The 27577-nt window shown below is 24.8% G+C and overlaps 2 protein-coding genes across 3 annotated transcripts; one reads left to right on the forward strand and one right to left on the reverse strand.

Annotated features, from left to right (window-relative positions):
• The first annotated feature begins 3058 nt into the window (after positions 1-3058).
• Positions 3059-11216, forward strand: LOC145834945 (dymeclin-like). Its single transcript, XM_082942475.1, has 3 exons — positions 3059-3309; positions 7805-9113; positions 9709-11216. The coding sequence occupies exons 1-3, from the start codon at positions 3059-3061 to the stop codon at positions 10231-10233; spliced, it is 2085 nt and encodes a 694-aa protein (XP_082798601.1). The 3' UTR covers positions 10234-11216.
• A 5587-nt stretch (positions 11217-16803) lies between these two features.
• On the reverse strand, positions 16804-26335 carry LOC145834580 (serpin B8-like). Of its 2 annotated transcripts, none has more exons than XM_082942042.1 (6): positions 26192-26335; positions 25442-25627; positions 23452-23626; positions 18771-18945; positions 18148-18319; positions 16804-17477 (listed from the first exon to the last, which is right to left on the reverse strand). In XM_082942042.1, the coding sequence occupies exons 1-6, from the start codon at positions 26223-26225 to the stop codon at positions 16990-16992; spliced, it is 1230 nt and encodes a 409-aa protein (XP_082798168.1). In that variant the 5' UTR covers positions 26226-26335; the 3' UTR covers positions 16804-16989. The 2 variants fall into 2 exon arrangements, with proteins under 2 accessions (XP_082798168.1, XP_082798169.1); XM_082942043.1 differs by lacking the exon at positions 26192-26335 and adding an exon at positions 26080-26154.
• Between the last annotated feature and the right edge of the window lie 1242 nt (positions 26336-27577).

Here is a 27577-nt window from a genome sequence, read left to right on the forward strand (position 1 = left end):
TAAAAATTAAAATTTTAATAGAACTACATGATCAAACAGCATATTTTCATAAATATTTTGATAAGCAATCTATTAACAGATTGCAGTAGTTTTAAATGTTCGTTTTAAACCAAGGTTTTCTAAAAAGTTTTTCAAATGACGCCCTTTAGAGAAAATAAAAAAGGCTATGGCCCCCTCCAACAAGACTACTCAAAAAACTACCATTTTAAGGGGATAAGGGGGGGGGTGGGTAAAACACTTTTTTTTTTTTTGAAATTTGATCTTATTTTATATAGTTTTTACTAAGCTACAAGATGCTTTTTACAGATTTAAAAAATTCAAAATAATTTTTGAGATATAGCCGGTCAAAGTCAGATGCAACAATAGCCTTATAAGAGGTTCAAACTAAAACCGCAAAAATAGGCTATTTCACTAAAAATCAATCTTCTCCTACGTTTTTTGAGATAACTACCTAAAAATTTCAGGAAGTGTTCCTTGATATATTTCGAAAATTCTTTCAAACATTTTTTTTTTGTTTTTTATTATAAAATTTTATTTTTTTATTAAAAAAAAATTCTTTATGATAGAATTTTCTAGATATCTTAAAGAACACTTCCTGAAATTTTTAGGTAGGTATCTCAAAAAACGTAGAAGAAAATAGATTTTTAGTGATTTCTAGTTATTTGCTGTTTTAGTTTGCAATAACAATATTCTATTGTTGCCTCCGATCTGACCGACTATATCTCAAGATTTATTTCGAATTTATAAATATGTGAAAAACATCTTGTAGCTTAGTAAAAACTATATAAAATTAGATTAAGTTTCTAAAAAGTGTTTTAACCTATGCCCTTCTGCTCTACATCTGCAACTCAAGAATATCTAGTGAAAATTTCAAAATTTTATGACTGCCCAAAATTTAAAACCCCCTTTTCTGCCCTTTTACTAGTTATTTCCTCCCAACATATTGAAATTGCCCCAGGGGGCGGTGCTGCCTACTTTGCAAAACCCTGTTTTAACTTTTAAGTGACTAAAAATAAAACTAAGCCCTTTCAGGGAATCAAGAAACCTACTAATCTTGTTGTATTATTATACTGATATACTTTTCTTGCAAACAGTTTAACAATGTTCATAACAATTGGTCCTAAATCTTTTTATATGAATACTATATTCTATGTACAATGTTCAGAAAACAATTTAAATCAAACTTCATTCAATAAAACTAATGTAAATGTGTGATAAAGAAACTGCAGTGATGTTAACTAAATTATTAACTGTCATTAAAACTAAATGAATGAACAATATTAACTTTAACTTATATAAGTGGTTCTTTGACTTTTGTTCTATGCACATTTAGGCCTTAGAGGGAGTTATGGTATTGTTTTACATTTTGCAGCGTTGAATTTTGTAAGAAAGCTTTAAGTCTAATGTAAAAGTTAGTTTTTGTAAATTATAAAAATTCAAATAATTTATTTTGTGTAAGTTTATAAATATGTTATTAAATAAGAAATAACTATTAATAAAAAAAGTTTTAATTCTTTTATTTTGAAAGTATCTTGTTAGAAACTTTATACTGTTAAATACAATTTTTAGCCTTAAATTTGATTTTTTACTCAAAAGCACAAGAAAACTTGTACTTTCAAAAACCTGGAAGAAGATTAGAAAACCATGAATAATTTATATATAACTAGTGGCCTCCCTGACAAACAATTTTTTCTGAATATCAAAGTTTCACTAAAAATATACTTTTTTCATGTTAAAGACCTCAAAATTTAAAGAGTTTTGTTTGTATAGTTTAAAAATCTTTGATTGTTAAAATAAAAAAGAAATTATACATAAAATTAAAGAAGAGTAATTCTAGATTTTTTTTCAAAATAAAAAAAGGCCTGCATTGAAATGATTAAGATATTAGTAATGAACTTACTTTTAAAATTAAAAAAAGTCTTTTTAGATGTTTTTGTTTGCACCTTCCATCAAAAATTCGCCTGTTTTGATTGCTTAATATCTCAAATTAACTACTAATAAGGTTAGGTTATAGACATTAGTTATTTAAAGGGCATAACTATTTTTGTCAATTACATAATTTTTAATGTTTTTGTGTTATCTTTTATTTTAAAGTTTTATTGTTATGAGCTTTTATACTATTGCTAAATTTACTGATGCAGCTGTATAAAACCTTACTGCATTGCAGTTTAATTTCTTTTATATAGATGACATATGCATCAGCTAAAAACAGGGCTCCCACTTCCCTATAAATCCCTAGAAAATAACAATATTCTAATAAATACTAGAAGTCCCCAGAAAAAATTGGAAAACATGTGTAAATCCCTAGAAATTATGCTTTTTTGCTTGGTGATTATAAATTTTTGTGATAATATAACTAATATTATTTTTTTGGTTTTGTAAGTATATGGCAACAAGAATATTTAAGCATCACTCTTTTGTATAATTTTATGAATGGAAAACTACATTTCTGCATGAAAACTGTTTAATGACGTAACGTGCTTATTTCTCCAACACAAAAATTTCACACATTTTGGAAAGCTTTAATACCCAACTACAAAAACTCAGATGGACATTATTGTTAAATTTTTTCACTATCAAAATTTAATAATAGTTAATCATTTACTATATCTACTATACTGTTATTCAGAAATATAAGTTGGAACCATGGTAACCCATTTTATTAAACAGTTATTTCAATTTTATTAAATTGATATTTTGAAACAAAACAAAAACTCATGCACAAAAATTCAGTTGGAACTATGCAAGTCACAAGAAAAAACCAACTATTTAATTTAACAGCATGTTTTTACTTGTAAAACTGAGGGTTTTTTTCAAAACTGTATTCATTTTCTTGTTATAAATATAATTACTGAAATACTATTTGTTAGCTAATTGAATTTATTAACATTTGAAAATAATCTTAGTCATTTAAAATTTCTAGTTTAAACTTTTAGTTTTTTATTTAGAAATAGTTTTATTTAAGTTTAAACTTTGTAGTACATTACTATTGTATAACAAAATATGTGAATATTTATGTAAAAATTAGAGAATTTTTAAATATTTTAAATCATATCAGATGGGAATAAATTGTAGTAGTATAGAAAATGTCTATGAAAGCAAATATGTAAAAAAATTGTCTAGAAAAGAAACTATTTGTGAACATGATCCATTTTGGAATCAATTGTTTAGCTTTACCTTTAAAGTTCCCAAAAGCCAGGACCTAAATATAAGACTAGAACAGCTGACTGAAGATTTATGCAGAAGTTTATTTGAAAACAATCAAAGAAATGGTGTTTTTGGTACACTTGTCCGTTTATTTCTTACAAGGTAAGTTTTTTACAAAGGGCTATTCCAAATATTAAATACTATGAATTTCAACAAATTATAATCAAGTATCAGTATATTTATAATTTAAACATGAATTTTAAGTTTTTAAAAAACAAAAGGTGTTAGTATTTCTTATTTTACAAAATAAGTAGAAAATGTTGATACTTCTTAATTTAAAACAACTATCACCTTAAAAGTTAGTATTTACTTTTAGTAAAAACTATCATAAATCAAATGATGTCTATAATTTTTAAACTCTATATAGTTTGTAGTTGTCTAAAGTGTAGTAAAAAGAAAGACTTTTTTTTTCAAAAAATATATTACAAACTTTTCAAGAGTTATTAAGTAATATATAATTTATAGTTTTTAACAGGTTTTGTCACAAAAATTAGGTGTAATTTTAGAACCATCTAAAGGTAATTGATTAGTTTTTGCAAACTCTTCTAATTTTTTTGCTTTTAATATTAACATAATATTTAAAATCAAAAAAAATTTGGATGCTACATATAGTCAGTATTAGAAAAAAATAGTTTACAAAGTATTTTTGGTTTGTTTAATATTAAGCAATATAATTATTACACATAAATATTTCCATTTAAGGTCAATTCTTAGTAGTTTTTTACACTCCTCATTTTTATAACTTTGTTTAAGGCAATGGAGTAGGTTCACTTTGTTTGTAATAGGTTGATTTTTTTTCCGTATTTTCTCTTAGCAACTTAACACTTTTTCAGCTTAAATACTTTAAATTTATTTAAAGGTTTTAGTTTAAATTTTAGTAGTTTTAGTTAGACTTTATTCAAGATGCAAACTAAAGTACTTTTTATAAATATTTTTATCTTTAAAATTTTTCAACCAATCTCATTAAAATTTGTTTACTACATTCTTAACTAATTTGTTTTTTAAATATCCTACAGAAAGTTTTAAACTTTATAAGTTCAATTTAATTACATTTTTAAGGAAAAAGGTATTTTTAAGAGTTTTAACTGTAAATTTTATGTTTTTATTTAATCCGATTACTAAACACTCAGACTAGTTTTATTTTGAAACTTAAGACAGTATTAAGCTAACTTACTTTTAAGTATTGGTTTTTACTAGTTTACTTATTCTCTACTATTTAGTTTTTATGTATTTCATATTTTTGATTTCAATTATTTTGTTAAATTTTTACTTTGTAGTTAGGTTAATCATTTTCTGATATTTTTAAGTGCATAAGTTAAGATTATTGATGATAACATACACAGTTTGGTTTAAAAATTAAAGTTAGAGTTATGAAAAGATTTCAGCTAATAAGATTGCAGTTTAAATTATTTTAATTATGTTCATACGTTTATAATTTTACAATCAATGTTTATATTGATTCAGACTGGTTTTTAGTCACTCTTGCTAATTTTTTAACGAGTTGTAACAATGATTATAAAAGTATAACGTTTATACATTTTTAACTTTTAAGGAATAATTAAAAAAAAAAATAAATATAAGCCAATAATTTTTTGCAAAAAAATGCTATGATCCTATCTAAAATTACTCGTGACAGACTATAGTATGTTTTAGTTTCAATGGTCATGTCATTATATTTTTAAAAGAAAAACTTTTTATAATGTAAAGTTTGTTCGATAACAACCAATTACTTTTTATATGTTTTATAAAGTATTAATTTAATATCTAAGCAAAGCCTTAAAAGGAAAAAAAAATCTATATTCTTTAAATTTTTTTTGTCGTTCCATTACTAATTTACCAAACTAAAATTTCATTAAGTAGTTTTTGTCTGATAAACTAGCTTTTTTTATCTAAAAATATGTTTTTTTACTCTACGTTCTTTAATTTTTTTAGTAATTTCTTAACTAGTTTAACAAAAAATCAATTCATAGTTTTTGTTTGATAAACTATAACTTTTTATCTAAAAAATATTTTTCTAATTTGAAAAATTTATATCACTAAAATTTTTTTAAACTTTTTAAGGAAATTTTCCTAAACAATGAAGGTCTATAGCTGAAAAAATACATAGATTTTTTTATAATTAAAAAAAAAACTGTGGTATAAAAGTTTATAGCAATACTTGGTACAAATAATTAAATTAATTATTAGGCTCTCAAATAAATTATTTATACTCAATAAATAAAGCTTTACTACATTTTGCTCTTCATTTTCTGCTGTTTACGACCCATGTATTATGGGCTTAAACAAGAAATTACAAACTTTTAAGTTTAAAAATTTTTTCAACAATTTAATTTTTTATTTTAAAGATACGAATAACTCAAATTTTTACAAGAAAATATATTTCGTGCTTAACTCTTCAGTTGTTTACTAAGCAATAAAATAAAGTTTTAAATCCAGCTTATTTAGTCAAGAGGTAATCAATGTAAAATTTATGATAATGAGCAAAGGGTATTTAACAATACATAAGTAGTTTTAATTACAATGAAACTAAAAATATGTAAAACATTCGTAACAATTATTAAAAATATTGATAAAAACAAAGAAACAGTATAATCAAAATCTTGATGTTTACACAACTCAATAAAATGCATATAGCCTCAAGTTTAATTAAATCAAAAATGCTAAAACGTTTTCTAATAAGTTTAAATCTTTTCAAATTATAACTGCTTGCACAATCAGGGTTATAAACAAGGTTTTCTGCAATAGCAGGTCTTTTTGAAGTATTTACTAGTCTTTTAGATTTATTTTCTTTACTACTTATTGTACAAAATTCATCAATACTTTTTGGAATATGTTCTTTTATTCTTTTACCAAATTGGCTTGAAGTCATACCAACATAACTATCTTCACAAAAGCAGTTAAACTGGTAAACTACCATATATTTTTAATATTCTGATATTGCATCTTTGCTCCCAGGTCTAATCAATGGTCTAGATATGTAAAATAACTCTTGGTTTTGCTGAGTGATAAGATTTATTATTAATTGGTTGATATTTTTCTCTATCGTACTTTTTTTTGGTTCTTCTGGCTATATTTTGTTTAAACTTTTAAGGTGTAAATTGATAATTTTGAATACTAGTTCTTGTAGATAGCCATTTTTATTTAGTATCAATTTTATCTGATTTTTTTCATCAGCAAAAAAATCTTTTGAAATTTTTTTTTGTGCGCGATGGCAGAAGGTTCTTAAAAAATTTGTCTTCTTTTTCATACTATAAAGCAAATGAAGATTTAAATATTTTTCAGTGAAAGTTTTGTTTCTATACACATATGTCAAAAATTTATTCTTTAGTCGTTTAATTAGAACGTCGATAAAAACGTCATTGTTGTTTTCTTTATTTGATGTAAATGTTATTGAAAAATGTGTTTAGTTCAAAACACAAAAGAGTTCATCCATATCTTACTCATCTTTTCTTAACACTAAAAAATCGTCAACATATTTGAAATAAGTCAACTTGTACTTAAACATTACTTTTCTTTCTATAAAGTCCATGAATGTAATATGAGGATCCCATGGCTATTCCATTGTGTTGGGAATACATTTGTAAGTTTTTGATTTAATTAAACTTGAGGCTATATGCATTTTATTAAGAAAACCTAAGTTGTGTAAACATAAAGATTTTGTTTATACTATTTCTCTGTTTTTATAAAAAGATATTTAAAATGTTACGTATTTTTTTTTTATTTTTAGTTTTATTGTAAATTAAAACTACTTATGTATTATAAGTATTGCCCTTTGCTCATTATCATCAATTTTATATTGATTACCTTTTGACTATATTAGCTGGATTTGAAACTTTATTTTGTATTGCTTAGAGTTAAGAAAATTTAAAGAATGTGTTTTGTTCAAAACACAAAAGAGATTATCAATCTCTTTCTCATCTTTTCCTAACACGAAATATATTTTGTTATGAAAATTTGAGTTATTTCTATCTTCATAATATATTTTTATGTTTATTACATTATATCTTTTATTAAGCATAATACAACTTTTTTTTGATGGTTTATTTTTATTTGTTCTGAAAATCCATTTAAATAGTCTACATTCAAACTTTTATCCTCCAAGCTTAAACTATTTTATATTATGTTATACAGTCTAAAACTATTATGACACTTAAAAACAATTAGTTCTTTTGAACAAGGTTTTAAATTAAAAATATTTCTTATTTGCTTGTAGTTTATATTTAGCAAATAGAGTCGCTTTTTCATTGTCTTTTAGGTTTTCGCACACAGTTTTTGATTTAGGTTTGAAAAAGAGTTCAGCAGACAAAGACTATGTGTTATAAGTAATATTACAAGTAAGTATTATAAGTTTTTTTTTTTTTCGGCAGATAAGAAATTTAATTATGATGGGCTATATAATTTCGACCAGAGTTAAAGAGTTTTAATTTTAAATTAGAAGTAATTTTTTGGTTATCTGAGTAAAAGGTGCACCTTAAATAAAAGTTTAACCAACTCAAAAGTAATGCTTGTTGCAGTTTTGAATTTTTGTTTGTAAAATATACTTTTATTTAAAGCTTTGAAATTTATACTATATTTATTTCATCAATATTTCAAACAGGTGTGCAGAAATATCACATTCTGTTGACTGTGAAAACCAAATTTTCATTTGGCAAACAGAAAATGCATTGTTCATTATTCGACATTTGACTAAGTTTGCAGTTGAAAACATGTCAGAGGAGAAGGTTGCATTACAGTTTGAATCAACTCCTCTTGAAAAGCGCCAAGCTGAATTGGAATCTGGAAATTTTGATTCGATGGTTTTTAATGAGAAAACAGCTTATTTCACTAAGTTTATTGAAGCTTTAGTTGACATTATTACTGTTATTCCTGTTTATGATTATACACATAGTTTACATGTAGAATGTTTAAATACATTAATAGTTTTAATGTCACCGCAAATTTTTTCGTCTAACTCAGGAAACTTTTGTTTACTAAGCAGAACTATAGTGCGGAATTTTTCAGTTGAAAAGGTAAACATATTTATGAAAACTTTACTCCAAAACTTTGTAGAGCAACGTGCTATTTATTTTGAAGAGGAAGAGAAACAAGCAGAAAGTATAGTTATTGGCCTTGCATCAGCTGTGGTTTCTGGTTTTAGTAACTTAGCTTTTGGAGGTAAAAAAGAGAATGTAATCAATAAGGATACAGATACAAAACCATGCGCTGCGAGGCAAAGTTGTCTTCTTCTGCTCGCTCTTTGCATGCAAAAATCTCATGATGATAAAAAACTCAATCTTTTTCAAGAAAGTTTAAGCCTTTTTCGACATGTGCAGGGTCCGCAAGTAATTTGCAATGGTTCTGAAAATGGTTTGATTAAAAAACCATCATTTCATATTAATTTGTCTAGATTATATACTTCAGTATGCAAAACCTTAACCTCTGAGATCACAACACTTCTATTGTTTAATTTAGTTCACCAAAATAGAGATGTTAGAGCATTCATTTTGTCAAAAACAGATGTAGAATCTTTTATAATACCAATTCTAAAAATTTTATACTGTGCACCTGAACAAAGTTCAAACCACATTTACATGGCCATAATTATTCTTCTAATGCTTACTGAAGACAGTCATTTCAATAAATCTGTGCATGAAGTTCCAATGACAGATGTAAAATGGTATACAGACAGAACCTTGACCGAAGTCAGCCTAGGTGACTTAATAATTTTAGTTTTAATTAGGTTGGTGCAATTTAATATTTCCCAGATGAGAGATCAATATCTGCATTACAATTGCCTTGCAGCCCTTGCAAATATGTCATGTTCATTTAAACGACTTCATAATTATGCTTGCCAACGAATTTTTGGTATGTTGTCAATGTTGGCATCTAAAATGACCAAGCTTAACATCAAGAAACAAGAAGAGCAAGTGAGTGTGTTTTTTTTTCAATTCGTTTGATTGCTTATTTATTTTTTGTTTTAGATATATTTATCTTTAACTCACTTTTATATCTTCTAATGCTATTTGCATAAACTTTTACTGCCATAAAATGATAATTTTCACTGTAATAAATGTCTAAGTTAGAGAAATCTTTATTGAAGGAAGAATTATTTAGAATGAGAAAAATTAAAACTGTAACATTTAGTTTCATATCTTTCTAGATTTTAAAATATTGAATAAAGTTTAACTTTATTCCTCACAATTATTTGATCATTGCCTGTAAAGAATTTTTTGGAAACGCTTAAGTTTTCACATTCAAAAAAAACTAGATATATATTTTTGATACCTATCTAGTTTTTTAAACTATGTTTTTATTTGTCTAATTAATTCTTAGTACCCTTCTGTAATTTTATTTATATTTATGAAATTAAAACATTATCAAGCTATAAATTAAGCACCTAATCTTAAACCTAAAAAATAAACTGCAGTAAGCTATAACAAATATTATTTTATTCTTTTTTAAAAGCTAAATTTGATCATCATAGAACAAATTAACTAATATTTGAATATCAAACAAAAACAGATTGCAGCAGATACGAAAAACTTTGAAAAGCAGCACAATTCGAGTGAGCAGCAGCACACTGTGGTCGAAGTCGCATCGACGAACATGGGGCTCGAAGTGATGAAAGAAATCACCCGCCTCCTCATGGAAATCGTCAACTCCTGCCTCACGGGAATCTCCCTGCGGCAGAACTCGAATTTGATCTACGCGTTGCTGCAGAGCAGGGCCAGCTTTGAAAAGCTACGCAACCTCTCCTTTTTCGACGACCTGCTGCATAACGTGCGTACCTTGTCAGAGTTTTTCGACTCGCGGCTGGAAGAAATGCAGAAGCCCGCGATGACTGTCGAGGAAGTGAATTACTTCATTGAGGAGGTCGTCCTTCAAATTCCTTCTCATCGTCTTCGAAAATACCCTGAACTTAAATATAATTACATCGAGGTTGAACGACCGGAAGAGTTTTTTGTTCCGTATGTATGGTCTTTGATTTATAAAAAGAGTGGAATGTTTTGGAATCCGAACTGCATACAACTGTTTGAAACTGAGTAGTTTATGTTTATTAGGGCTGCTTTGAGGTTAACTTTCTGCCATGAATGTTATTGATGCAATATTTTTAGAAACTATGGTTTTCTAGTATTTCAAAAAACTAATTGTTATAAAACTTTTTTATTCGATTTCAATAATTTTTTATAAATATAATGCTTATTATCATTTTTAGTTTACAAAAGGTACATTTAAAATTGTAAATATTTAAGTTTTTATATTTTTACAAGCTAACACTAATTTTTTAATCTCTTCAAATGTTGAATAATTAGTAAAAATGTTTATACATTTAGTACGTGTTTTAGTAAATAAGTTATTTAAGTATTAGCTCTGATACAATTCAAAGGTTATTTTGTTTAATTTTGTAAAAGACACCATTTTTTTGTAGATATTTCATTTGATGTTTATGCCATTATATATAAATGGTTAAAGTACCAATTATTAATAATGTTTTATTGTAATACATCCGAACAAAATGACTTTGTTGAAACTAATTACTTCAATTTTATAAGTACTTATTTTATTACAGTTAACAACGATACTAACTATCTAAAAAACTTGGTCGAACTATGTTATTCATTCAAAAAAAAATTGGGTATTAAATAATTATGTTGTTTAGAAATTGTTGTTGCAACTATTTAAATTGTTATTCACCGACTTATTTTGATTCAAACCATTAAAATATTGCCTTTTATTAAACTAACTTAGACTATTCTATGGAGTGTTTTAGGAAAAGTACTTCACATATCGGTGGGCAACGTGCGGTCTCGATTTGGTCCGTGACGACTTTTCAGCTCAAGAAAAATTTGTCCAAAACAAATAAAATTAATATTTTTTATAACAAACATATTGAAATGTGCTCTTAATTTGTATTTTTAGTACAGGCTAGTACTTACTAAATGGTAATTGCTTTGCGTTCTTGCTTTTGCGTTTTAAATCATTTTTATTTATTTTTTTAATTAGGTGACTCAATAAAACATTTTCAGTAATTCCGGCCCGCAAAAGTTTTTTCTGGTAAATCTGGCTCAATGACTAAAAAAGTTGACACCGCTTAATTAAAATAAAGAAGTTTTTTCACAGAAAGTTGAGAGTTTTCTTCTCTTTTGATTTGATTATCTACGAATCTCTACTTTTTCATAGTTTTTTATGAATAATTTGTTTTTTATTAATTTAGATACTATTGAGACTTATAGCTATTATAACAAAAAAATTTTTGTTTTTATAATTTAAAATATTAGACCATTTTTAGTTTTCAACTTAATCTTTTTTACGGTTATAAGCAATTTATTTTTACAGAATACGAAAATTAATTAAGAATTTATCAGTATTTAAAAAAAGTGGTTGTAATCTTCTTTAGGAAAAAATACTTGTAAATTATTTTTTAATTGTTATTACCACAAAATACTGAAAATAAAACGCATAAACAGTTTTAAAATAACATTTAATTAGAAAAAAAAACAAATAAGTAATTAGTTTTGTAAGATTAAAAGTCAAGAAAGAATCTGAACTATACTACATACTTTATAAAAGTTTGAAAACAATTGCAATCTAGTTTTTGGCGTTCTCTTTTTTATATTTGCTTAATAAGTATTTAACAGAAAATAAGTTTTTTAGTATAATTTATTGAATTACAAACGTTTTTTATATATTAATTCAAGTGTTGAATCTTACAAATAGTATAACCTGTTTTTGAGAACTTACACTACTGTGATTGCTAAGTAATTTAATGCTAGAAACTTGAATATTTTAGTGCAAATACTATCTTATTTTATCTACCACTTATACAATATAAACTTAAGCTACAGCTGCATATCAAACATTGAAACAATAATAAAAAACCACAACAAAAAAGTAATAATCAACAGTAAAGTAAACAAAGATGAATCATGCAACTGCAGAAAGAAAGAAACTTGCCCCCTTGAAGGAGGAGAATGTAGGGCAGAAAGTGTAATTTAACAGGCAACAATAGAAACAGATAATTTAACAAAAATGTACATTGGACTAAGTGCTAATCAACTAAAAAAACGTATATCTACACACAACACAACAATAGAAAGCAATCCAAATGACAAAAACTACCTCCAGTATAAACAAGCAACTGAACTCTCATAAAGTAACCCATAAATTAAAAAATGAAAATAAGTTGGAAAATATTACAAAGGGAGAAAAAATCAAAACCAGGAATTATGACAAGCAGATTGTGCTTAAAAGAAGCTTTATTAATACTTGAATCTGGTACAAATTGCATCAACAAAAGAACGGAATTAATGAACTCATGCAGACACTGAAACAAATTTTTATTAATAAACTGGAAAGCAGACAAAACTTAAAACCAAATCATAATTAAAGTACGAAATAGGTTATTTTTCTTGATTTTTTCATTGAGTGTTTGTTGACATTTGGCTTAAATTAAAAAAAAGTTTTTTTTTAGATAGTTCTTAATTCAACCTAGATAAATCTTTATATTTTTTTTTAGATAGTTCCTAAATCCGTTTAAGTTTTGACTGTTATGTTAACTTAACACAAATTAGATTTTGAAATCTTCAGGGACTTTGAGTTTTATTAATGTTTTGTTGACTCTTGGCTTAAAATCACAATTTTAGACAATTCTTAATTTCATTTAGATAAATTCAAGGTATTAATATTTTTTTATCATTATTATTATCAAAAAAAAAGCTCTGAATTCAGTTTTTTTTTTGACTCATTATAACAATATTAATTCAATTCGTTTTTTTTTTTTTAACTAGTACCAATTTTACCTAAATATACTCTGATATGCTTGAATTTTCGAATATGCAACATTTTTGTTTATATGCTTCACGCATGAATAAGTTTTTAAATAACAGTATAATTAACTTTAATTAATATAAGTTTCATTTTTGCTTGAAAAGGTCGCAATCTCTTGCCACCAAAACCGGTCGCGAATAAAATATACAATTTGCATAAATCTATTTATAAACTTAAAATATTTTCTCTTTTTGTTATAAAACATATATTTTAATGATTTCCAGTTTGTTAAAATTCTTTACATTTTTAACTTAACTATTTTATTCTCAATTTAATAATTTGAAACTCTACAAAACAGCTCATTTAACATTTAGTCACTATAACTTTAAGAAGCAGCGATTGTTTGACAAAATTTTTTCATTTTTTTAAATAAATTTCTTTTAGCCCTAGTTTAGATGAAAATTAGTATATAGTTGTATAAGATATTTTTGTGAATCTGTTGAACAACTGCTGCCTCTTAAAGTTATTGTAACTTAATATTTTAAATACTTTATTCTCTCTCTCTATATATATATATAGAACTAAAATACACAAAATAAACTTGTCTTTAATCTTCAGCTAGTTCAAATTTAAAATAAAAAGTACTTTGGTAAACAAAGATGCAAAAGTTTACAATAAAACAAAAACAATATGACGTAAGAATTAAACATTGTACATTAAAAATATTCAGAACAAAAATCGAATACCATCTAACTAATCAAACAACTAAAGTTAACAAAAACAACAGTTAAGTGACTATAAAATACTTCAAAATTTGTTGTATTTTAAGATGAGCTTTTTCATATGTCGACAAGACGATATGAATTAACAAAATTATACTCTTATTTAAACAACCTTCCTTATATCAAATAAGAGGAGTGAATTCATATCGTCTTGTCGACATATGAAAAAGCTCTTCTTATAAATCTTTGTTTACCAAAGTGCTTTTTATTTTAAATTTGAACTGGCTGAAGATTAAAGACAATCTTTTTTGTCTTTATGAAACATATGTTCCAATATTTTAAAAATCGTACATTTCAATAAATTATTTAAAAGCTCTTCAAGTGGGCTCAGTAGAAGGTGTTCAAGTTTGAATAATAATCTTACTTTATATATATATATATATATATATAGAATTAACTTATTTAACTTGATAAGTCAAATCTTTCACACTGAGCCCACCTTAAGGGCTTTATTAATAAAAAGGTTTTTTTCAAGATGTAAAACACAAAGGACTCGAGTTTATATTATTTGTGTGTTTTGTTTTGTGCTTTATTTTTAACTTGTTTTGAAGCTGATGAGTGCATAAGCACGAAACTCGAGTCCTTTGAGTTTTACATCTTGAAATAAACCTTTTTATGTATATATATATTTAAATATATATATTTTACATATATACATTTTATATTTATAATATAAAAAAACAACTAATTTTCAAATCGTTTACTTAGTTTTAATGCTTTGTGCATATCCTCAGAACGAAATAAAGAACAAAGTAAAATTTTTAAAGAATCACACAAAAAAACACATTGTGACGTTTCAACTAAAATTGAATAATTTTAGTTAGCCTATTTAAAAAACAACTTATGTACAAGTTAACTTATTTTTGCTTTGTTAGTTCTTGTTTTTGGATTTATTTTGTTGTTATTATTTAGTGGTTTTTGTTCTTTTAAAATACATGTTTTGATTAGAAGGCAGGGTTGCTGCCTTTCTTTTATTTAATGATAATTTTTTTTAAATTTTTTCAATCTCGTTCTTTTCCAAGCAACATAAATGGCATGTTTTATTATTTTTCGGTTTTGTTTTGGTTCTGCAAAGTATTTCCCATTTTAAATTATAGTCTTTTTTTGCGTTTTTTTATGTATATATATATATATATATACATATAAAGTATTTTCTAAAGGATAATTTTTATTTTAAACAAGAATCGCAGCCACAAACTCAGTATACTAAGTACACTCAGGATTACTCTGAAAGTTTGTTTAATTTATTAAAAGTTTTAAATTACTCAAGACACTAACGCCTAGTTAAATATTTTTTTTAAACTAATGCTCATTAAGTAACTCTTGGTAAATATAACATTTTTTTAAACTTAACAACTATTTTTTCAGATATTAAATGAAAATAAAATGAACCAGTAAGAACATTTATTATTACTCATTTAGTTTAATATAACCAACTTTATTGAAAGACTTAATTATAAAAGTTAATTTTCTTTTGTCCCTGCGGCTATCTCTTTTTACACTTTGACAAATTATCACAACAAAAGTCTAATAAACATCAAATTTAGCGGAATTTACATAATTTTGTTATTTTTTAAAAGATAAATTGTTTTAAGATATAAGTAATAAACAATGAACTTCACCGCACGACCAACAACAACAGCTTCCGAGACAACCTACGACCGGTTTCGTCCTTTTTAGGACTCATCAGGTAGGGATAGTCGCGGATAGTAGGTTGTCTCGGAAGCTGTTGTTGATGGTCGTGCGGTGAAGTTCATTGTTTATTATCGATGGCATAAAACATCTCAACTTTGTTAATGATGGCCGAAATAAATACTGTTTAAAAGATATAAGTAAGAAAGAGGAATATTTCATTAGGATATTAAAAAAGCAGGACAACTCAGGCTAGTTTTAGGTTACAAAGTATAGTTTTTAGTCTTTAAGGATTAAAAAAACTTAGAGAGGCGACCATATTTTAAACTTAGTTGAAGATAGTAGTATTTTTATTTTTCGTTCAGGGTGGCCAAATAACCCGAAGTTTAAAAAAAATAAGTAAAAAACCTTTTTTTTTTTATCACAACTTAAAAAGCAAGAAAAGGTTTTTTTGTAGCTTAATAGCGTTGATATGAGTAAATGTTATTTACTGAATTACTTACTTTTTTATATGTTAACAGTTGCTAAAGAAGTTATTGTTCATCTTATAGTTCGAACTTTTGTAAATAAAATTATAATGTAATGCAAAAAAAACAAAAAGTTTGTTATTTTCTTAAGCATTGTAATATTTAGTTTCTTTTACTTCATACAAGATAAAGAATTCAAGTTTAGTCGTATAAGTAGCTTGAAATTTAATATTTAAACTGAGATTTTATATAAGTATTTTTTTTTACAACGTTCTTTTTCCTAGTGCTAAAATAGAATATTTAGACAATAACATTGTTTTTTTTCAAACAAAACATATGTATTATAAATTTTATACTAGTTAATGGTATTATGATAACTATATTTTATAAATTTGTTCTTTATTGAAACTACATAAAACTTTAAACATTTAAGATCTGGATCTTAAATTTATAAATTAGTCTAAAACCCTGACTAAAAAAGATCTTGATCCGGATCCTAAATAGTGGATCCGGTAGATCACTAAGATAAAACAAGCTTTACAGTATAAAAAAGTTCATTTAATTGAATAATTTTGCTATCCAAATTAATAAATTTTTAAAAGATTTGTCTTCTTTAGCTTTTTTCAATAGTTTTTTAAAGTACTATTCGTTTTAGATAGTATAGGCATTAGTCAAATAAGAAATAATAATACGAAACGTTAAGTAGGTAAAATTAAATCACAATTTTAGTATAATACTTTAAAAACTTGTTTAAAATTTTCTGGCATAATAATTTTTGTTTAACAGTTCAGGGTTTGAAATTACAAATTAAGGTTTATTTGTAATTATAATTTTTCAATAAATTCTTATAACTTAACCTATTACTTCCTAGATCTTATTTGTCAAAATGTTTTTTACACTATCATGTAATCTAATTATAAGTTCATCTTTAAACTTTTGAATATGTAGATAAGCATTTTTATTATATTTTGAAAATTTATTAAAAATTTTACTAAATACGGAAAGAATATAGTCAAAAACAATTTTGAATGAAAATTAATTGTAACAGAAAACAATAGAACTCAATTATTTACGGTTTAATTTGAAACTTTTTGCAAAGTTTATACAGTTTTTTGTGATTAAAAAGTTAATTTTGCTTATTACATCGTTAAAATTTAATTATCAGGAAGTACAAATTTACCCATAAAGAATACAGCCCCAGTTTTAACGTGTCTGACCAAAAAAACAAAAGGACGATCTATTTCCACATTGGTTCGTCTAACGTACATTCTACCGGAAATGACGAAAGCAGTTGCTGCGGTTGCTTCAATACCATATTTATCCAAAGAAAAAGTTGCTTTATGGGCGATGCTTGATACATGAACGTTCTCGTTTATCATACCTGAAAAATCAGCACTCGATGGTTCAAAAGCTGAACGAACTCCAAGGGACTGTAAGTCGGTTTTCAAGTTTTTGTAGTCAAATTCAATATTAAAAACAGGAATTTTCACATTGCAATCTTTCAAAGTAGACCTTAAGTTTACGTTTCGTGGATGCATTCGATCCAGGGTTTCAAACAAGTTTCTATAAAAAGAATCAGACTCTAGTTCTGAAAAATCGTTTGCAATTTCAGGCATCACAATTGTCATCATCAAATCTTCATCTAGTTGTGAAAAATAAATAAATTAAAGTTAAAGCATGTAGTAATGTATCACTAACAAAAAGTATATACTATCTTTAATACTTAAGAATAAAATAAAAATTGTTCAAGTTAAATTTAGCATTAACTTAAGATATTTTTCTTACTTATTTCAGTTTTTTATTAAGCTTAGTATACATTAATGACTTTAAAAATATATGTACTAGTCTAAAAAAACTTAAACATAAACAAATAACTTATACGAAATTTGTGTGACTTTCTGTTTTGTTTCAAGTTATAAAAAACCAGAATTCAACTGAATTAATTGTATAAATCTTGAAATCAATTTAAGAATTATTTTAAAATTTTAACAGTCTGTTTCAATGACCTAAATAATATAACCAGCAATAAAACATAAGCAGAAACTAATTAAAAAGTTAGGTACTTTAAGTTTAACATTTTTTTTACAATTTAACTAAGAGGACTTAATCAATTCTATACTAGACGGCTAAAATATGCTATTCAATTTGAAGTATAACGAAGTAACTGATTTTTTTTATAATGGAAACTTAGACAACATTTTAGGACAAATAGCAGTTTAAGCTGTTATTAATTCTTTTTCTAAGAAATAAAAATTTATTTTTGTTTTAAGTTTCTTAATTTAACATGTATAAAAATATGTTTAGTTAATCACTTTCGAATGGCAGAGTTATTATGTGAGATGATGTTAATAAATTTTCATCATCTCCTGGTGAAATCATAGAACACTTCATATTGTTTTGTATTAACTTGATTTTAGTAGATTCATTAGGAGAAAAAAAGTAGTCGCCTAGAAATGAGTCGCTGAATTTTGATTCCCATGATGCCTGCAATAAACTAATTAAAAGTATAAATTTTGTAAATTATTATTAAAGTTTATTGAAAGTCAAAATAAGCGCTCAAAATATTTGGTCCTAGGACCTGGTGCAAGACGAACTTTTCGGTAATTAGCAAATGACTAAAACATAATACAAGTTTAAGTTATTTGAAAGTTATATCTTGTATTACTTAAAATATATCGATAGAAAAATGTCTTGTCATCTGAACACCTAAGTTATTAAGATTTTGTAAATTTAGAAAAGTGTTTGTAAATATTTTGTAAAGATCTATTTTTGTCGAAAAAGACCGTACAAAAGTATAAAATTTTAGTTTACTATTGAATACTAAAACTATTTTAAGTTGTTATTTAGGAGGTGGCGTTTTAATAGATAGTTAAAAAAATTAGAAAATTTTAACAAAACTATTTTCATAAATGACAACAATATGATTTTTTACAACCTTCAAGGAAATTGCATTTGCGAGGACAAATCTTGTTAGAGAGTCTATTTGTTCTTCGTCAATTAAACCTTCTATCTGTCCTCTAGTTTTGTTACTAACCCACTGGTTTACTATTTTTTGAGATCCTTTTGGATCTTTTTGAAAGTCAAGGTGCTGAACATCAGGAAATCCATATCTAATAATTAAATAAAATTTGAAAATCATAAGAAATAACAAAAGTATTTTACGTAGTTTTCTTTGAAATCGATAAAGTTTTTGTTGTCAAAGTAAATACTAGTTATTTGTACGTAAAGTAACTATTTAAATAAGACTTTTTTTCAGATAGTTTAAGACCAAACCATTGCCCGAGTACAACAAAATTTACTTTCAGTTATGCAGACTATGATTTACATTTAAATTTATGCTTATATCGAATATGTTGTCAATATTAATAACTTAGCGAAAGCTTTAATATTATCCTTAATAGACAATTTATGTGTATTTTACAAGCTTATATTTTCGACCAATTTGAAATAAGAAAGATGTAAAATTTTTTAGTGTTAAATTTGCTTTCATAACTTTTGGTTAAATGTTGTTATTAATTTTAGTTTAAATATGCTTGTTGTTATAAATAAAGAAATTTTCTACAATTATAAAGTATTTTTGAAAAATTGAAGCTAAATTTTTAATTTTTTTTAACAAAACTTACTTAAGATTTAAAATACTTTACTTCTTTTTTAAACTACAGTTGACTTTAGTACATTATCAATGCCCTGATTCAAATTTTTTTTGTTGCTTTTATATATTTAAAATTTTTTAATATATTTTTGAAAAAACTAAAACTTCGATTTTTAGATATTTTGATTAATGGTATTACAAAGAGTACACTAATTATTTGTTTACACTACAAAATATACTTGCTTTGTTAATGATACTTTAGTTTATTTTGAAACTGAACAATAAAAAGCTCTCAACTAATGTTCATGTAAGGAGACAAGCTAAGTTTTTTAACGGATTATTAAAACAATACGATAACTTACTCCTATAGTGATCTATAACTTATAAAGGATCTCTTGCAGATCACTATAGGAATTAAACATTTTATTGATTTTAATAATCTGTTAAATATAAGTCTAACTATAATAAATCAATATTTATAATGAAAGTAAAATAGTAATAACTAAAATAATGAAAGTTTAAAAATAATTGTAATAATAGTAAACTCAGTGTAAAATTAATAGTAATTATAATAAAAAAACTACAAACATTTTTTTTAGTATATCTATATATTTATCTAGTTGTTTTCATTTATTACAAAAGTTTTCAACTTCCTATTTGACCAGTCTAACTTTTGTTTATTTTAATCTAATATGTATTATTTATCAACTTTAGTTGAAAATTTGTTTTCAAAAAGAAATATTTTTTGTCTTTCACGCATATATAAACAGCAACATTTGTTTTATATACTGTTATTTTTGTAATTGTTTACTCAAAAATACAACTTATACAATTTAATATTTTTATTAGCAAATATATATTTACCTACTACTCTTTATCTTCTACTCTTTGAAGTACTGATAGTTTTTCAGAATTCCGTAGAATTGCGTTATTAGTATTATAGAGAAACGTCGATATTTTTTTAAGACTTAGTAGTTTTTAAACTATTTTGATTATACTCCAACTAGCTTGTTTCGTTCAAATATTTTATTATCAAACATTACTGTTTTTAGTAGTTTAACCATATATTTTTTATATCATGTATAACTTAACACTTAATCCAAGTTAAAATTTTTTTTTTTTGTTCACTAGATTTATACATATTCTTTATTTTTTACTAACTTATATTACTATAATAAACCCTTTAGGTTTATGTATTTGCATAATTTTATAAAAACCACGCAAGTTTATGCTTAATATCTTTACAAAAAATGAATCTCCAAAAAATTCATATTTATATAGGTACCTATTTCACGATAGAACATTTATTTAAATTTTCTTGCTTATAATAGATTTAACAGAGAAAGCAATTCATGACGAATTTTATTATATACAAAAATGCTTATTACAAGTTTTGGCAGTTACTAAGTTTCACCACTGAACGGATTGTCGAACTCCAATGCTGAAATGAAAAAGATTATAAAATTACAATACATGCAATAATTTATGTAAGTTCAATTAAATTTATGAAAAAGATAAGAAAGTTGTAGTAAAACATGCGCTATATGATTTTTTAATACTATATAACGGTTAGTTCGGTTATTGTACGAAGAAACATAAAAGTTGACTTTTTTAGTATATAAACAATCCTATAATTACTATAAGTTGTTTTCAAATTAAATTGTTATGGTTAAGTTTCGAATTGTACCACTATGCGATATAAAATAGCTTTATATGAAAATGGTCTTATAGAAATTAGGGTGGTATATTAAACATAAACATGTGACTTTGGTTAAAATTTTATTAATAAAATTTCAAAATACTAGGAATATAGTAAGAGTCATCATTTATAAAAGCAGAAAAAAAGTTTAACTAGTAATATTAAAAATGAACTTATTAGAAAAATAATATTATAATACTTAGAGTGGACTAAAAACTATTTAGAGCATTAGTATATTTGTAAAATATTAACCTATAAAAAATTGTTTAAATATTGTGGACATTGAGTTATGATCTTCTTTTATCTTTAGACTTTTTTAACTGATAGTGCAATATGAAGTCTTTCAAAGTTGAATTAAGGTACATATAATTTTATACCCAGCGTTATTTTTCACAGACTCATTAATAAATTACTCAACTAAATATTTGATTCTATTCTTTTTTAGATTTCATAAGTTTTCTATTAATTGGGTAGAGTTTTTAGCTTATTCCTACCACTTTTAGAAAAAAAGCTTTGTAGTCATAATATATTGCTTTAAACATTCTTTGTTTTATCCAACATATTACTTATAATCGGTTTCAGATGTATACATTTTTGCTTGTTAGATAACATTAGAATGGCAAAAATTATTACTGACCGGGTAGTTTTCTTTTAGATTCGAAATTACAAAGAAATTTATCATTCTTTGTTTTGTTTATGAGCTTTGCAGTCTGGGCCATAGTATTTGGTGTGCAACAATATGATATTTTTATACAATTCCTGTTTTTTTTTTTTTGGAATTTATTATCTTTATTTTAAATGTTTGTCTAATAACTCTATAAAGTGTTTCCAAATTTTAGTTTTAACTGATTTACAAAAAGGTGGGCTACAGTAAAAACAATTTTTTTTTGTTGTTTTTATCAAATGACTTAGAAGTTAAACTAGTTTTGAATTACTTTTGTTTATTTGCATTTTGGTATAAGCTCTTTATGTTGTTAAGTACTTCCTCTTTTTTTTTTATATATTTTTAAAAGATTTTTTAATCATTTTCTGATTATTATTACATATATTCTTAGAATAATTAGAGCCGCTTTACATAAAATTGGTTTTAAAATTTGGTTTTCGGTATGGGCAGTTAAATGATAAGTCTAGTGAGAAATCGAGGAAATCTGTGTTGGTGTTGCCTATGTCAATGTTATATCTAATACTATTGTAGAACTTTTATGAATTAGAGATGTTTTCGAGGTTGGATCCAGAAGATTACTTAATTATACAAATAACATCGTTTCTGTATAGACTTATATTGGATGGACCTATGATTAGTCGCATTTGGGATATATAGACTTATTTAGTCGCATACCTCGGCGCAAAGTCACATGTTAATGTTTATCATACCACCCAAAACTTTGAAATAAGCCTTTTCATTTAAAGCTATTTTATACAACATAGTAGAACAATTCTAAACTTAACCTTAGTATCCTAATTTATAAACAACATATGATAAATTTTGATAATTTTCATAATTTTCAAAAGTTCTAACTCAACTTTTAGTTATTTTCGTGTACTAACCTAATTATCCATTATATGGTATATAAAAACTTACACAGCATGTTTTTCTACATTTATTTTATTTTTTCAGAATAGTAGTTGAACTTACATCAATTTTTTGAATATTTTAGCATTTTTTAATTACTGTATTACAGCATTGTAGCTTGACAATCTGCTCAGTGGTGAAATTTAGCAGTTGCCAGAACCTGTAATACAGATTTTTGTGGGATAATTAGTTTACAATGTATGCAGAGGTGAATTGCATAAATGTCTTTGGTGATAAAACTATACAAAAGAGTTCTCTAAAAAAAGTACCTAGAAATATCAAACAGTTAACAGCTTTAAGTATCTATTGTATTTTAAGATCAAAATAGTTATTGAACTAATTAGCATTACTTGAAACGCAAAACTGTTAACTTAAAAAAATGTATATGTCGTACATTATTTACGCTAACTGAAATTTAACTCTAACAAAACCTATCGCAATAAACTTATTAAGTTATTTTAATGAAAGACTTATAAACAATTAAATTCCTTATTATAATACTTAAGCTTAAGTTTGATTAAGAGTAAAGCCTTTTTAATCTTTGACTATTTCAAACACTGTAAAGGATATGTCCAAACAAATTGTCCTAGACAAGACGCTAAAAGGTAGCCGTGGTGTGTGACTCGATAATCGAGAGGTTTTTTCGTACACCAGGTCCTAGGACCAAATACTTTGGTGTCTCTTCTTGTCGTTCAATAAACTATAAACATAAGAAAACACTAAAATTTTATTAATTTTCTAAGGCAACATACTCTTCTAAAACATGAGAAAAGACACTTTTAACAACGACGCTTTCGTCCACAAAAATACGCTGAGCAAATTTGAACTCTGGGTTCCTGAATGTTTCACGTGTAAATTTTAAAACTTTGTTGATATTGTTAAGCCACATTGCTCTCTTTATTTCATGGAAAGTGTTTGTTCTTGCACCTGAGTACATTTATGCGTAAATAAGTTTAAAATTTTTAGATGAGAATATAATAAAAGAAAGATTCTAATACGACAGGAAAAGTTCCAGTTTAAATTTAGTTATTCAAACTATTAAAACTCAGAATAATTAAATTTTTCAAAAAATGTATAACAGTCCACAACTCAAAAAGTAATTTATAATTGAAACAAAAAAATTATGAAAGTCTTATTAATTTAAAGGAAGCAGTTTTTTTAAACAACTATAAATTTTTGGATTAAATAAATTTTATAATATAGTAACAAATTTTTACAGTTATATAGTTCAGCGAACTTGCTTCGTTAGGATATCTATTAGCAAACGATTAACTTGAAATTTTGAACTTTATTTGTTTTAAAATGATATAGTTGTTTTTAGTAAATAATATTTTTAAATAAATTCTTTTTTAAGTTATTATTTTACAGTCTCAATCTTATTAATTAGATTCACAACCACTTTTTTAGTAATTATTTTTTGCTTGTTTTTTTGCTTTATTATGGTTTGTTTAAAATAACTAAATAATAGTTAAATTATAAGTTTTCAGTAATGATAATTTAATAGTTTTTGCATTACAACGTTGTTGTTAAATTTTTATCATACTAAATAAAGTTAAAAAAAAAACAAGGCTGCCGACCTCAGCTTTAAGTTCAATATTAAAAGATAACAACATAAAAAAAGGAAATCTATAAACTGCTTGAAGGAATACTGAAGTTTAGATGTTTGTTTTTACACCGAATATTTCTTTAAACTAAGTTGTTAACACTTTTCATAATACTCTTTAAAAATATTAGAAATAATAGTTTTTTAATATTTTTATAGTGAAGATACGCAAAGACGTGAATTTTTGAATTTGAATGTGTTTTTAAACGAAATTCGTCAGATGATAAAAACATTTTTTAACAATGAAAAACAGTATCTTTTATAAAATAAACTTTGCCTATAAAAAAACTTGTTTTAAATATTGAACTATTTATAAAGAAATGTTTTGTAATAAAAAACAAAGGTAGTTTAACGATTAAGGTATAATACCTTTAAATCTTAGCTTCTTTTAATGCTAATAGCTTTTAAAATAATCCTATCTACCCTTATTTCACAAAAGTTAAAAAAAAAAATTAGTATTTTCCAACATACATAACTAACATATATATATGTATTTAATTCGATTTATGCATTTAAGATAATTCATGTGATATTATAAAAACTAGAAGATTTAGATATTTTGTTTGATGACTAAAAAAATAAACGATATAAGTATGAAAATTGTTGATAAATTTTCTCAGTTAATCAAAAAATGAATCATGAAACATTTAATGATATACATTATAAAATAAGTTTCAACAATAACAAAATATACAAAATTCTTTCTTTATTACACTAACACATGTTTCTGCGTGTTAAAGAATTAACATACTTCAATGGAGCCCTGTAAAAAATATTACTATTAGGAAAGAATAGAAGCTAAAGTAGGTGTATACTTGTGTCCATTAAAAAATAAAAATAATTGCTATAGCTTTTTATATGTTATTGGTTATATCTTCAATTCTTTCCTTACAGTATTTATTTTTTTACAGAGCTCCGTTGAAGTGTGTTAATCCGTTAACATACAGAAACATGTGTTAGTGTAATAAATAAAGGATAGTATATAATTTTTTATTGTTATATATTTTAGTGAATTTTTTTCGCTAGGATCTTTTGTAAACAAACGCTTAAATTTATTTTTTTAAACAGTTAAAATAAGTTTTAGTCATATAAAAAAAAGCTTCTGTTAGTTTGTATATCTTTCTCTAAACTAAACCAGCCTTTTCCAATCATGCCAACAGAGCTGAATATTGAAATTGGTGAGATAACTATATTTCTGTTGTTATCATCGACAATTTTGTTAAACACATCACCAGTAAAAGATTCCAAACTTTTTTTTACAGAATCATAATAGTGGTCACGTTTTGCAAAGCAATCTTCAAGTAATAAGACGGTAGATATAGAAACTAAAAAAAGCAAGTTTAGTTGTGTTTAATTTGTAGATTAATAAAATAAAACTATTTAAGTTTTAGAAACCAAAAACAAAAGCAAAAAAAGAAAAAGTTAACAAATCAGTGTTGCTTGAAATTTATTTTACATAAATGTATTTTGGATGCAGGGCAAATATAGATCATTAGTTTGATGTAGTGCTGTTAATTTTTTTTATAAACTAGTAATAACTAAAAACTGTAAAGTCTGTTTTATCTTACACTGCATTGGGCTAAAATAACAATAATAACAGTTCACAATGAATAAATTTAACAATACTAAGTTGACTGTGTTTCATACACTAAGCAACGATCATAAATTTAATGAACTAGTGATATTCTATCTTAAATAAATTGATCAAACGTTTGACTGAAAGTAAACTTTGTAAAATACTTATAGCATTTTAAAAAAGTAGTTTAACAAAACCTACATGTGCTACCCTCAAGTGAAAACACAATGTTTTTTTTTTGAATAGAAATAGAAGGAACAAGTTCAAAATTTTATTAATTTTTATGACAAATTTATAAACTTTATATACTCACCTATAGCAAACAGTCGAGTAAGTTTATGTTTCATCCTTATTTTTAAGGATTTATCTAATGCAGTTTTGGATTAATTCTTTTAGTTTTAAAACTCACCTATAACGTACTAACTATTTTACAGAACTATAAATATTATATTTTAAGTTCTCGCTAAAAGTTTAAGATATATTGAATAATATATTCAATGATATTTTTCGTTGAATGAAAGGTATGCTTATTTCACGGAAATGCGTGTATAATAATGACATCACACTTTAAATTTTCGGAAAGCGTTTTTGAAGAGTTTATTATATTAAATATCTAGTAATGTTAAGAGCTGCAATTCGTAAAAACCGTTCGATTTTCAAGTATAACAGATTAAAGAAAAGTTTTCGTTAGCGCTAAAAAATAATAATTGTTTTTCAAAGTTTTATAGTAGTTTTTGAAATATAACTCTGTAACTTATAAAACATTAAGTGACTATAGTTTTTTCTATTTGATATTTAATAAAGTTCAACGTATTTTGTTATAAAAAATTTTAAGCAATTTCATTTATTACAAATGAAATTTATCTTTAAAACATAGTTTAATTGTACAATGTTTCGTTTTAAGACTCACTTTCATTTTTAAAAATAAACAATTTTAAACACAACTTACTCACTGCACAAATTAAGTTTTTTATCAACATTAATTTTAAAAAAAGATTTAATAATTCAAAACTAAGCAAAGTAAGCTAACAAACAAACCTCAAAATAGCTAAGTGTCAATTTTAAAAATTGCTTGTTAGTATAATTCTAGTTAAACTACTACTTGTTTGCTTGACATTTACCGACTAGTAATATTAGCTCAAATAACTTCCTTAATTTCTAACTTTTATTTTAAAATTAGTAAAGGTTGTATTACATGCTTAATTTACTTAAACTGTCATTTTTATTAGTTGTTTTTTGTTTGCTTGTGATGTGAACTAAAGTATCTTATACCGAATTTTCGATACATAGATTTTTTTATTTTGCTTTCAAATTTTAAAATTGAAAACTAATATGTTGTTTTATAATGCAAATTACCTTTTTTGTAAGTGTACCTATTTGTTTAAACATGTATAACACTATAGATAAAAAACTAAATAATACTTTTGTTGTTAAAAAGTGCAAGAAAAAGTTTAAAAGCATTAATTTAAAAATATTTCATAGGTAACAAATCTTTAAAAATATTTCAAAGGCAAAATAACTTATAAAAATATAAAAATAAAGTTAAGATCTGTTCGAAATATAACTTCACACAGAATTTAACACGTTTTCTAAATAGCAAACACTCCTAGTTGATTTTGAAAATGATTTTACTAATAAAAACTACCTTTTAATTTTAAATTTCCTTAAAATAAAGCTTAGCCTAAAGCAGTTTTTCTAA

Source organism: Thalia democratica, chromosome 4, assembly GCF_965202585.1.
Source record: "Thalia democratica chromosome 4, ktThaDemo2.hap1.1, whole genome shotgun sequence".
Classification (NCBI taxonomy): domain Eukaryota; kingdom Metazoa; phylum Chordata; class Thaliacea; order Salpida; family Salpidae; genus Thalia; species Thalia democratica.

Coding starts and splice junctions, on each gene's coding strand:
- LOC145834580 (XM_082942042.1), bottom strand. CDS start 26,225: ATGAAACATAAACTTACTCGACTGTTTGCTATAG. Junction 18,946..23,451: donor TTTTCTCATGTTTTAGAAGA/GTATGTTGCCTT, acceptor TTTAATTATTAG/ATATGGATTTCCTGATGTTC. Junction 17,478..18,147: donor AATAACTCTGCCATTCGAAA/GTGATTAACTAA, acceptor TTTCACAACTAG/ATGAAGATTTGATGATGACA.
- LOC145834945 (XM_082942475.1), top strand. CDS start 3,059: ATGGGAATAAATTGTAGTAGTATAGAAAATGTCTATGAAAGCAAATAT. Junction 3,310..7,804: donor GTCCGTTTATTTCTTACAAG/GTAAGTTTTTTA, acceptor TATTTCAAACAG/GTGTGCAGAAATATCACATT. Junction 9,114..9,708: donor TCAAGAAACAAGAAGAGCAA/GTGAGTGTGTTT, acceptor AAACAAAAACAG/ATTGCAGCAGATACGAAAAA.